Source organism: Xenopus laevis, chromosome 5L (assembly GCF_017654675.1).
Source record: "Xenopus laevis strain J_2021 chromosome 5L, Xenopus_laevis_v10.1, whole genome shotgun sequence".
NCBI lineage: Eukaryota > Metazoa > Chordata > Amphibia > Anura > Pipidae > Xenopus > Xenopus laevis.
This window is the reverse complement of record NC_054379.1, coordinates 17,539,414-17,552,985: the sequence shown is the minus strand read 5'-3', so window position 1 is coordinate 17,552,985 and position 13,572 is coordinate 17,539,414. Positions and strand designations below refer to the sequence as shown.

The following is a 13,572-nucleotide window of genomic DNA, read 5'->3' as shown; positions in this document are numbered from 1 at the left end:
TGGCCTGGAAGTGACAGTTAGCATCAAACCTTTTTACTAAAATCTGCTCATTGGGACTTCGATCCCAACTGATCCCATCTCATGGAGATTTCATGAATCTCAGCCATCGTCAGGACTCAACTCACTTATTACAGACCTGCTCAGCTGGACAATCGATACCATAACACAGTTGGTCCGATAACCCCAAGCAATCGTAACAGGTCAGTTGTACAGTGAGTTGGATTACAGGTCAGTTCTACAGGGCGTTGGATTGCAGGTCAGTTCTACAGGGAGTTGGATTACAGGTCAATTCTACAGGGAGTTGGATTACAGGTCAGTTCTACAGGGAGTTGGATTACAGGTCAGTTCTACAGGGAGTTGGATTACAGGTCAGTTGTACAGGGAGTTGGATTACAGGTCAGTTCTACAGGGAGTTGGATTACTGGTCAGTTGTACAGGGAGTTGGATTACAGGTCAGTTCTACAGAGAGTTGGATTACAGGTCAATTCTACAGGGAGTTGGATTACAGGTCAGTTCTACAGGGAGTTGGATTACAGGTCAGTTCTACAGGGAGTTGGATTACAGGTCAGTTCTACAGGGAGTTGGATTACAGGTCAGTTGTACAGGGAGTTGGATTACAGGTCAGTTGTACAGGGAGTTGGATTACTGGTCAGTTGTACAGGGAGTTGGATTACAGGTCAGTTCTACAGAGAGTTGGATTACAGGTCAGTTCTACAGGGAGTTGGATTACAGGTCAGTTGTACAGGGAGTTGGATTACAGGTCAGTTGTACAGGGAGTTGGATTACAGGTCAGTTCTACAGGGAGTTGGATTACTGGTCAGTTGTACAGGGAGTTGGATTACAGGTCAGTTGTACAGGGAGTTGTATTACAGGTCAGTTCTACAGGGAGTTGGATTACAGGTCAGTTGTACAGGGAGTTGGATTACAGGTCAGTTCCACAGGGAGTTGGATTACAGGTCAGTTCTACAGGGAGTTGGATTACAGGTCAATTCCACAGGGAGTTGGATTACAGGTTAGTTCCACAGGGAGTTGGATTACAGGTCAGTTCTACATGGAGTTGGATTACAGGTCAATTGTACAGGGAGTTGGATTACAGGTCAGTTGTACAGGGAGATGGATTACAGGTCAGTTCTACAGGGAGTTGGATTACAGGTCAGTTCTACAGGAAGTTGGACTGCAGGTCAGTTGTAGAAGAATCAGTTCTTCTTACCTTGAAACCCCTTTGCAGGATGGGAATGGGGAAGGATGGGTCAGGCTTGGAGCTTAACCACAATCTAAACTGAGGGTCAGTCATGCTGTTCTGCTGCGCAAGTCTGTAAAACAAATATTCTATGAAAATTTAAGAAATTGTATAATTTTTCAACTCAAAATAAACACAGTAACCGTTTGTAAGAGGCATGACAGCAAAAGTTTAGCCCAGCTCACATACAACATTCAGGGGGAGATTTATTAAAGGTTGAGCTGTGTTTTCTCAAAAGATTCGAGTTTTTTTAGGTTAGTTTCACTAAAAACTTTAAAGATGTATTATGCCTCAAAGCCGCCAAAAGTCTGAATCTGAAAATCCTCCAGCTAAAACCTGTCAAATTCATGTAAAAGTCAATGACAGAGGTCCCTTTAACCATTTGAAGATGTTATTTTTTTCCTTCATGTTTTTCGGGTGTTTTACGCTGGTTTGAGTTTGAAAACTTGATGGATTCAAGGTATTCAAGGCCTATAAAACTCAATAAATATTTGAGGTATTCAAGGTTTTTAGCCCATAAAACTTGATAAATTAGAGGTATTCAAAGTTTTAGCCTATAAAACTCGATAAATTTTAGGTATTCAGAGTTTTTAGCCAATAAAACTTGATAAATTAGAGGTATTCAAAGTTTTTAGACGATAAAACTTGATATATTAGAGGTATTCAAAGTTTTTAGCCTATAAAACTCAATAAATTAGAGGTATCCAAGGTTTTCAGCCCATAAAACTCAATAAATTTCAGATATTCACAATTTTTAGCCTATAAAACTTGATAAACTAGAGGTATTCATGTTTTGTCCCGAGTTTTTTACATTTGGATTTTTTCCTAAATAAGCAAACATTCGAGCTTGTTAAATTGTGAGTTTATTCAAGGTAGAAAAAAACCTCACAAACCTCACAACCTCGATCTTTAATAAATAACTGCCCAGGGGCGTAACTACCGGGGGAGCAGGGGGTGCAACTGGGCCAGGACCCGCACCCCTGCAGGGCCCACCCGGCAGATCGCGCGTGCTGCAGTCGGCTGGAGTCGGCTGCAGCGCGAGAGAAAAATCACACGGACGAGGATGGGGGCAGGCCTGGCTGCACGGCCCGCACCAGGGCCCGCCCCAAACTAGTTCTGTTACTGTAACCCCCTCAGTGTTATTTCTCACTCCCAGTTCCTTTATTAGAATGTTATCTAAGCCATTTGTCCCAGTTACACGGCAGAAGCAGCACATTCTATTAGACTCTATGGGGTGTGTGTTTATTTGTGCCAAAAGAGCTTTCCGGGATACAATTGTATCTCTTGGTGTCATTGTGTGTGAGTGTGAGTTGCACTACAGTAAGATAATGCCGTGCATATGGGAGTGTAAGATAATGCTGCTTTCACTTTCAGTAGATGTGCTAGAAGCAGCTGAAAAACAAAACTATGTATCGGCTACTTGCTCTGAGCATCACTTACTTCTCCACAATCTTACAAAGCTTTGGCATGAAGGAGGCAGCGAGGTGGCAGTTCTGTAGGAAAACCCATCTTCCCTTCAGCCTGTGAGCGTTATGGATGAGTTCCTCCGCCTTGGCTCCCTGACCCCGGCCCAGAGAGATCATGTCCAGATGTAGGGTGCTCCCACGGGTCTCCAGCGCCAGACGCTCAAGCTGTCCTGCAGGGTCGATACCTGAAACACTGACACTTTAATATGTGTGTGTGACTTCATCACATGGACACAGCTCATACTTCCCAGCAGTGACAGCGGGGCAATTTCCTTAAAGGAGAAGGAAAGGCAAAACATAAATAGCCTTGTATCCATAGTCTGGTGGACATAGAACATACTGACCGTTTTTAAAGTTTTCTTCCTGGTCTCATGTAGAAGCAACTACACTCTCAGAAGACTGCAGCGTCTGACTCGGGTGACGTCACGATTTTAGCAGTCATCTTCCTCCCTGCTGCCCGAGGCAGCCTTGAGACGCATTGGGCAGAATTTCTGTTCAATGCGCATGTCTTCAGGAGCTGCCTTTCTCCCAATGATGATGACGCGCATGCAAATGAGGCTATGCGCGCATCATCATTGACCCTTATGCCCACGCCCCCACCCGATCAGATTACAAGCATCTGGGAACTAAGGAGAAGCACGGGTATTTTTGTTAAATTATAGTGGGGACAGCAAACAGTTATCATCAAGCGCTTGTAGTGCGCAGCGCTCCTGGGGTCAAGTTTTTTTTATTTTGCGCATGCTCAATAAGCAGATAGAGGAAAAGGAAACGTTTGCTACCAACATGGCGCCTGCGTGCCTGAAAATGCGAGCCGAATAGGGACAGGGATTCTACGCAATTGGATTGTCGTATGAGAGTTGCAACTATAGCGATTTAGGAGGTCTTGGGTAGTACATTACAGGGAGATAGGTAATGATTTTTGCCTTTCCTTCTCCTTTAAAGCACAGGAATCAGCAGAAGACTCCTTGTCTCATAAAAAGACAAAGCAGCCCGTTCCCCGAATAATTATTTTGTTTTAAAGGGGAACTATTGTGAAAATGAAAATTTAATAAAAGCTTCATCATACTGAAATAAGAAGCTTTCTAAATACAATCAATTTCAAAATTCTGTACCGTTTCTGAAATAATAAAGTTTATCTTCACTATCCCTCTCTCAGCATCTGTTTCTCTTCATTCTGTCTTAATGCAGGAGTTGGGTGTCAGATATTCGCTGACAGTTAGATCCAATATATCTTATAGGGGGGCTCCTTTTGCCTAGAAGATGTATTAGAGCTCTAAAATCACCAGACATCATGTCTCTCTACATGCAGAATTTGTGCAAAAGGCAGTTATTTTGTTTGATTGTTGATTTTTTTGTAGTGGAATCAATTATTTGAGTGAACTCTAATACATCTTCTAGGCAGAAGGAGCCCCCTATAAGATATATTGGATCTAACTGTCAATGAATATCTGACACCCAACTGCTGCATGAAGACAGAATGAAGAGAAACAGATGCTGAGAGAGGAATAGTGAAGATAAACTTGATTATTTCAGAAACAATGCAGAATTTTTTAACTGATTATATTTAGAAAGTTTCTTATTTCAGTATGATGCAGCTTACTGTATATTATATGATCATTTTCGCAATAGTTCCCCTTTAAAGGGGTTGTTCACCTTTGAGTTAATTGTTAGTATGATGTAGAGAGTGATATTCTGAGACAATTTAAAATTGGTTTTCATTTTTTTAATTATCTGTGTTTTTTTAGTTTTTCTTAACTTTTTATTCAGCAGCTCTCCAGTTTGCAATTTCAGCAAATCTGGTTGATAGGGTAAAAATTACCATAGCAACCATGTATTGATTTGAATAAGAGACTGGAATATGAATAGGAGAAGACTGAATAGAAAGATGAGTAATAAAAAGTAGCAATAAACATATATTTGCAGCTTTACAGAGCATTTGTTTTTTTAGATGGGGTCAGTGACCCCCATCTGTAAGCGGGAAAGAGTCAGAAGAAAAAGGCAAATAATTCTAAACTATAAAAAATAATGAAGACCAATGGAAAAGTTGCTTAGAATTAGCCATTCTATAACATATTAAAAGTTAACTTAAAGGTGAACCACCCCTTTAATCCACTGGAGCGTACTATCTTTTTAATCTACCCATATGTACTGTATAACTAATTTGTACAATTTAAAGGCAAATTCTAAAAGATTTCTTCTAAATACCATTAAAACATTATCATAAATCCAACACTTGTTGTTCTGTTTAGTTAGTTTCTTGCCACATTCTGCATTGTGGGTCTAACCTACCGGAGGAAAGAATAAAGATGAGCGGGCGGCTTGCTGTGGATTCTTCAAGGGTCTCCTTTAGATTTACTCTTCCACTCTGAAGATATTTCATCCCCATTTTCTCAGCTATGAATTCTCGTATGGCTCTTATCAAACACTCTGGCCGGAGAACCTTAATCTAGAAGTTGTCAAAAGGCACAATATTTCAATCTTCTCTAGCCATGTGTGCTAATATTAAACTGGTTCTTGTTTGCTGGGCTCTACAGATCAAAAGGGCACTTAGCAGGCTATGATACATAGGGAGCTGTTCCTGCTGAATTGTGCTTAGTACAGGGGAATAACTATGCTGCCATAGATTTATGGGATCTCTCTGTACAGACTATAAGCAAACGTAGAGGGCTGTTCCTGCTGAATTGTGCTTAGTACAGGGGAATACCTATGTTGCTATGGTTTATGGGATCTCTCTGTAAAGACTATGAGCAAACTCAGGGGGCTGTTCCTGCTGAGTTGTGCTTAGTACAGGGGAATACCTATGCTGCCATAGTTTTATGGTATCTCTCTGTACACAAAACATGTATTATATATTTATAATATTATATATTATATATAATATTATATATTTCTCTTTTAATTATCCCACCAGACAAGCAGAAATGAAAAATGAAAAAATAAGTTACAACGGCTCTTTAAGTAACAGAAGTAAAATCTGCATATTAGTTGCATCATTGGGATAGAAGAGATACATACAAGCAGGTAACTTACTAAGATCAGTTTGTGGAAAGCAGACAGCTCCTCCCATTTAAATATAATTGGCTCGGAAGGCATTTCCTCTGTGTTTGTTGATTGGGCTCCATCTGCAGAATGTCACAAAGAATTAGTTTTATATAAGAAATACGTTCAATAAAACATATTTGCGACACTTATGCATCTAATTGACAACAAGAATCTCTAGTTTAGGCTTAGTACAGGTATGGGGCCTGTTATCCAGAATATCCAGGATAACGGATCTTTCCATTATTGAGATCTTCATACCTTAAGTCTACTAGAAAATCATGTAAACATTAAATGACTCCAATAGGCTGGTTTTGCCTCCAATAAGGATTTATTATATCTTAGTTGGGATCAAGTACAAGCTACTGTTTTATTATTACACAGAAAAACCAAATCATTTTTAAAAATGTAAAATATTAAAATTAAGTCTATGGGAGGGGTGCCTTCCCATAATTTGAAGTTTTCTGGATAAGTGTTTCTGGATAACAGATCCCATACCTGCATAAGTATATATAAATCCCTCCACTGCCCTTCTAACAAGAGTCCTACAGCGGGATGGGTACCCGCGGGTTACCCACAAAAAAAGCAGGCACCTTGTGGAATGAGGGTAGGATTTTCAGGTGCAGGTATAGATGCGGGTCGCAGGTCTGCGGGTTGCAGTTCGGGTTGTGGGTCTTGTCTTAATTTCTTAACTTATGTTATATTGTCTATATTTTACTCCTTTTAAAGTACTTCACTTATGGTTTGCAGAAACACCACTTCCTGTGGTGGTCGGCACTCGGCAGAATACGGGTCGGGTCGCGGATAAGGCAGTTGCGTGTTATTGTTCGGACGTGGGCTGCGGGTTCGGGTCTTAGAAATTGGTTTTGCGCAGGACTCTACTTCCAACTTAAAGCTGCATAACTATATAGCAGGCAGACATTTTGGCGCAGTCCTGTGTTTCTGAGCTTGCCAACAGACAGATTATTCTGCATTAAGGCTTTGCTCTTCTCCAAATATATTGGTACCCCTCCCTCTAGCTACTTTCTTTGCAGAACTTTCTGCTCCCAGTGAATAGTTATCATCACAGAAAACAAAAGACCTAGTGAGGCTTCGGCAACAGCTAAAAGAGAACATCAAGCCCCAGAGCTAATAGCAAAGCCGCTGCTATATAAAAGTGGACTTTTGCTTTAAAGAAACCATTTTTATATGTGGAGGGTAGAAATAAGTGTCACCTATGACCTATCGGAACCCTGTTCTGTCTGGTATGAGGGTGATTTGGCGGAAAGCAATGCAGGTGATTCACTGTACTGACATCCCTCAGCAAACTCCTCTATGGAGGAACCAGGGTTTTCCTGGGGTGGCTACGTTGGAACCCAACTTGATGTGGGAGAGATGTGGCAAAGTTGAAATAGGGGATGTCTAGCGAGAGAATGGAATGATCCCTTTTGAAGAGCTGAGGCAATCTTTCCAACTCCATGTTGGGGAGTAAGTTAAAAGATGCTTACACATACAGCACAGTAAACAACCTATTCGTCTTGTCCAGATTAGTTTGATAGAACAAGTTTCCCAAGGTGCTTCAAAGGGCCTTATATCCAGAATATACATGTATCTTCACACTAAGGTGTTTGAGACCCCACTAGTCACTCTTAGAGCTAAATGGGAAGGGTCAGCTAGAAGCCGAAGAGAGGGATGAATTGTTAGCCTCTCCCCTCTCTGTCTCTTTGAGTTACAGGGATAGACTCATCCAATTGTACCATATACAGAGGGCATATTATTACCCTGTGAGGCTGCACCGTATTTTCCCCTCGGTCTCCTCTGAATGTCCTAGATGCCACACCGAACAAGCCTCCCTTGTACATATGCTATGGGAATGCACATCTCTAACGCCATTCTGGGCACTGGTACTCAACACACTTGATGCAATCTTAGAGATACAACTCCCTAGAAATACAAAGGTCTGCACCAGACACCTGATTTCTAATCTAATACAGGGTGGTTTGCTCCCTTACCTCTCTGGGATTGAAGAGCAGGAGGAAGGAAGGAATCACTCAGGAACTCGTACAGATTCCCACTGCTTTGGAAGGATCTCCACTGTTGGGTGTTGGATGACAGAGATTCACAAAGTAATGCAAATGGCTCCATGTGGGAGGCCAGGTACTGACACTGTCTCCATGTGGATTGTGAGAGCCACCCAGGAATATGACACACTGGCTCCTCGTCCCTCATTTCTGCACATGAAAATGAATGTATACACAACACACAACAGTGATTCACAAATACAATTTATTAAAGGAAATCTATTCCCCCAAAATGAATATTTAAGCAACAGATAGTTTATATCATATTAAGTGGCATATTAAAGAGTCTTACCAAACTGGAATATATATTTAAGTAAATTTTGCCCTTTTACATCTCTTGCCTTGAACCACCATTTCGTGACTCTATCTGTGCTGCCTCAGAGATCACCTGACCAGAAATACTACAACTCTAACTGTAACAGGAAGAAGTGATGAAGCAAAAGACAGAACTCTGTCTGTTAATTGGCTCATGTGACCTAACTTGTTTGGTTTGTTTGTGTATTAGAGGGAAATAGTGGAAGCACTCAAGGCTAAATCAAAATATATTTAAATATAATGGAAGTGCTACTTACAATGCACTTCCCTGGGCCCCTGTCTCATAAGTAATTCAGTATAAATGCAAGTGCATGTTTACAAAACAGGGGTTTTTAGTTACCAAAGTTATGATCATAACTGTTTTGTAAACATGCACTTGCATTTATACTGAATTACTTATGAGACAGGGCCCAGGGAAGTGCATTGTAAGTAGCACTTCCATTATATTTAAATATATTTTGATTTAGCCTTGAGTGCTTCCACTATTTCCCTCTAATATAGTATATTGGCCTGAAGCTGTGGCCTAGCTTCATGTGGTTTTTCAATAGCACCCCCATACCCACCCCTTAAAACTAATGGTGGTCCTACGCTTTTAAATGTGGGCGTTGGTTTGGGCAATCACTCTCTCTTAAAAGCCTTTACTGGCGGGGGAGGATTCAGCCTTCAAATTGAAACCAATGCTCAACATACACTGAACACAGGTAATGCTATTATGCAGAGAAACATTTCTTTTTAATAAGTAAGTTAGGGACCGCCATATGGGGTTTACCTTGACGTGGTATGGTGGCTTTTCAATTTTATGATCATAACTTTGGTAACTAAAAACCCCTGTTTTGTAAACATGCACTTGCATTTATACTGAATTACTTATGAGACAGGGCCCAGGGAAGTGCATTGTAAGTGGCACTTCCATTATATTTAAATATATTTTGATTTAGCCTTGAGTGCTTCCACTATTTCCCTCTAATATGGTTTGTTTGTGTGCACTGTGAATTTTTTTTAAAACATGGCAATTTTCTATTTATGATTACCCAAAGGCACATACTACTAAAAAAGTATATTATTATGAAAATGGTTTATTTACATGAAACATAGTTTGAGCTGTTTATGCAATATATTTTTATAGAGACCTACATTGTTCGGAGGGTATCCTTTAACTTTTCGTTGGTATTTGATTGTGTCATTGTATTTGGAAGGGTCTGACCAATGTCCACAGGCAGTCGACTTCTCTGTCTATACCTTTCAGGCCTGGACTGGCAATCTGTGAATTCTGGCAAATTCTGGCAGAGGGGCTGCTGTAAGATGCCATAGACAGTCATTATTTAGTGGGCTGGTGGGGGCTGTTTGGGCCTCTGGGTACTTGAAATGGCAGGGCCTATTTTGAATCTTAGCCCAGACCTGATACCTTGTTATGTTTTGTTATAAACTGGTTATTTCTAAGAAGCTCTCACCTCGAATAACAACTTACCTGTAGCCTGGGAATCTGCCTCACTGCCCATGGTGTCTGCAAGAAGCCGCGAGTGCAAGAAGAACTCCCAGTCTGCACTGGGGACAAATCCCAAACTGTCACCGGAGGGTTCCCTGCTGTTGCTGCCACTGCTGTTTCTCATGATGTTGACAGTCAGAGTGAAGGAGAAGCAGAGCTGATGCTCAGTGAACAGCGCGCAGGAAACAATCTACATAAAACACAAGGTGAAATGAGAGCCATGCGGTATTTGGCTTTCACAGTGCTGCTCAGATCCACGATATAACTGCACAATACACCCCCACGCTGGCATGGTCATTTTGTGATCAGCAATTATTATTTGGTTCAATTGTTCCAGCCAATAGTATTGTTTTAGACAAGAACTGACCCTTTTATGATCTTAGATAGAACACATAACCTGAAAAGGGTTGTTCCATCAACACTTCTGTTATCATTTTTCAACTTTTTGTGTCTTTCCCAACTCTGGGAGAGGTGGTCACAGACTCTCTAAACTGTTCTAAATTGATACATTTAGTTGATACATTTCTTATCTTTGTCCCTGCTGAGCAGAATACCTGAGTTTCATTACAGGCAGTTGTTAGAATTGATACAATAGTTACTAATAATCCAGAGATGCTGCTGAGAAATGGATCAACTGAATGTAGCAAAATTGTAACAGTTCAGAATCTGCACCCGGATCACTGAGCTGCCAGAAAAACACCACTTTAAACTTTAAAAATTAAAATTAAAGGAGAATTAAAACTGAATTAAAGAAGTAGCTAGAAATGTTGTACAATATGTTTTGTGCTTCTGTACCAGCCCAAGGCAACCACAGCCCTTTAGCAGTAAAGATCTGTGTCTCCAAAGATGCCCCAGTAGCTCCCCATCTTCTTTTCTGCTGATTCACTGCACATGCTCTGTGCTGCTGTCACTTACTGAGCTTAGGGACCCACTCACAATATACAGTACACATAGAATAGAAATGTCACAATAAAAGGCTGATTAGTAATTAATACAGATAATTACTACATGGCAGCACAGAAACCAGTGCAATTAGCATCAGAATTTAATAATCAGCAAACCTGTAGCATCAGCTTATATTACAGCCAGGGAAGCTCATTTTCTGATGGATAATTAGTGACGGGCCCTAAGCTTAGCTTCTCAACAGCTGCTCAGAGCCCACTGAGCATGTGAGTGTCACAGACACTTCTAACAAAATCCAAGATGGGAAACTCCCGTGACAACTTTGAAGGACTGGATCATTACTACTATAGAGATGCTGATTCAAAAAGTTTGATATATAAAATAAGGCATTTCTAGCCATATTCATTTTTAAGGTTTAGTTTTCCTTTAAATTTTGGAAAAAATAAAACATTGAAAGCAACTGAAAAAAGTCTTTATTTCTGATGAACAATCTGCAATCAATTGAACTGGGGGAAAAAATGTGTTTGGAAGGTGAACAACCCTTTTAAAATGCAATGCTAGTATGATGCAGTGATATCTTGAGACTATTTTCTCCAGCCTGAGATGAGTTTAAAAAAAACAACCTTCTGCCCTTCCTGTCCAATCAATGCAGACCAGAAGGGTAATGAAGTGCAAGTCAAGAGCTATAAGATGTATAGGGATGCTGTATAAATTGGGTTGGCCCATTGGTTCAGTGGATAGGACTACTGATTTGAGAACTAGGGCTCTGGGTTTGTATGTTCCCCCCACGCCTGTGGGTTGTCTCAGGTTTCTTGGATTCCCTCCCACACTCCCAAAACAAACATGCAGGTTTATTGGGTTCTAATAAAACTGACCCTGGTGTTTCTTTCACATTAAATGGATTCTGTCATGATTTTTATCAGGTCCGGACTGAGAATTAAAATAGGCCCTGGCATTTCAGGTACACAGGGCCCAATCAGCCCACACAGAGGCCCAAACAGCCCCCACCAGCCCACTAAATACTGCCTTTTTATGGCACCTTATAGCAGCCCCTCTGGCATTTGCCAGAACCCACAGATTGCCAGTCCGGGCCTGATTTTTATGATGTAGTTTTTATTTCTAAATTACACTGTTTACACTGCAAATAATTCACTCTACAATATAAAATGTCATTCCTGAACCAGCAAGTGTATTTTTTTAGTTGTAATATTGGTGTGTAGGTGCATCTCAGGTCATTTTGCCTGGTCATGTGATTTCAGAAAGAGCCAGCACTTTAGGATGGAACTGCTTTCTGACAGGCTGTTGTTTCTCCTACTCAATGTAACTGAATGTGTCTCAGTGGGACCTGGATTTTACTATTGAGTGCTATTCTTATATCTTCCAGGCAGCTGTTATCTTGTGTTAGGGAGCTGTTATCTGGTTACCTTCTCATTGTTGGTTTGTTAGGCTGCTGGGGGGGAAAGGGAGGGGGTGATATCACTCCAACTTGCAGTACAGCAGTAAAGAGTAACAGAGCACAAGTCACATGACTGGGGGCAGCTGGGAAACTGACAATATGTCTAGCCCCATGCCAGATTTCAAAATTAAATATAAAAGAATAGGTTAGTTCTTTTGAAAAATGGATTTCAGTGCAGAATTCTGCTGGAGCAGCACTATTAACTGATGCATTTTGAAAAAAAAACATGTTTTCCCATGACAGTATCCCTTTAATGTATTACAAGCTTTAAGATGGTAAATTCCCAATTGGTAGGTACTGATGTGAATGATATAAAGTATAATAATATGTGGCCCTCTTGAGGTGTAATGGGCAAGTAAACAGATTGATCAGAGAGACAAAGAAAGAATTGTTTTATAAAATCCATTTTGAGCACCTGATCATCTGTCTTATTTGTTTATGTTGCCTCATTACCTTGTATATGTTCTCTGTCAAAGTGTCAATAATGTTGTTTATGTGGTTTTTCCTTCTATCATTGTCAATGTTAAGCTCTTCATTGGGGCCAGTCTGTCTGTCTGTGCTTCTCTGCTTGCTCTGGGGTCGGATGGTTCCAGCTGAAGACCCCAGTGATGTTGGTGCTGGAGAACACCCCGCAGCCTCCATAGACTCTACAAAGATCTGGTGGAACCACTGCAGGGAGAACTGGTACATGTAGTTCAGATGGATGAGATCAGCCACAACAAAATAGAGAATGGCTCCTCTCTTGGCAACAGGAAGGTAGGTCCCACGTGCTGCTTCTATGGTGGCTTCGGTTTTAGCAGAGTCCTCAATCCTCTTCTGTACATCCTTTGATTTCATCGTGGATTTTTTCAGATTGTCAATCAGGTCTTCATCATCTAGCAAGTGGCCTAGCAAATAATAACAGCACAATATCATGAATACAGTACACAGACTTCATTATTAGATAAAAGACAAAGTGACTTTGGAGGGTGACAGATGCAGCGCTGGATCCTTAGGGTATAGTTGTCAACACCCAAACACATATGGGCAGATTCATCAAGGGTCGAATAGTAAATTAGAATTCGAATTTCCGAGTTTCAAAATTCACACATTCGAATTTTAGGGGAAGATTTATCAAAATGTGAGATTAGAACTCACCCCAGAAAAACTCACTCACTCATTCCTATGAGATTGTTAAAAACATATTCATCAAATGGTGAGCTCCACTGATAAACACACATCTTAAAATCCCATAGGAATGAATAGAAAGTGAGCGAGTTTTTCTGGGGTGAGCTCTAATCTCACATTTTGATAATTCGGCCCCTTAAAGGGGAAGTAATGTCTAAAATAGAATAAGGCTAGAAATTCTGTATTTTGTATACTAAACATAAACATGAACTTACTGCACCACAAGCCTAATCAAACAAATGATTTATGCTTTCAAATTTGGCCGCAGGGGGTCACCATCTTGTAACTTTGTTAAACATCTTTGCAAGACCAAGACTGTGCACATGCTCAGTGTGGTCTGGGCTGCTTAGGGATCGTCATAAATTATCAAAGCAGCACAAGTCAAATAATATCTGCCAGAAGCTGATACAACAAGACTGATTAATAAACAGAATATACAG

General features: G+C 40.6%; 1 protein-coding gene across 1 annotated transcript in view; it reads right to left on the bottom strand.

Annotated features, from left to right (window-relative positions):
- The window catches only part of dnah14.L (dynein axonemal heavy chain 14 L homeolog), a 157,065-nt gene that overhangs the window by 15,313 nt on the left and 128,180 nt on the right, over positions 1–13,572 (bottom strand). The window contains exons 70-76 of the mRNA XM_018262651.2: positions 12,419–12,852; positions 9,589–9,796; positions 7,737–7,955; positions 5,737–5,828; positions 4,996–5,152; positions 2,681–2,891; positions 1,211–1,313 (exon numbers count right to left, since the gene is read on the bottom strand). Coding sequence (XP_018118140.1) covers positions 1,211–1,313; positions 2,681–2,891; positions 4,996–5,152; positions 5,737–5,828; positions 7,737–7,955; positions 9,589–9,796; positions 12,419–12,852 — 1,424 coding nt within the window. The remainder of the gene's footprint in view (positions 1–1,210; positions 1,314–2,680; positions 2,892–4,995; positions 5,153–5,736; positions 5,829–7,736; positions 7,956–9,588; positions 9,797–12,418; positions 12,853–13,572) is intronic.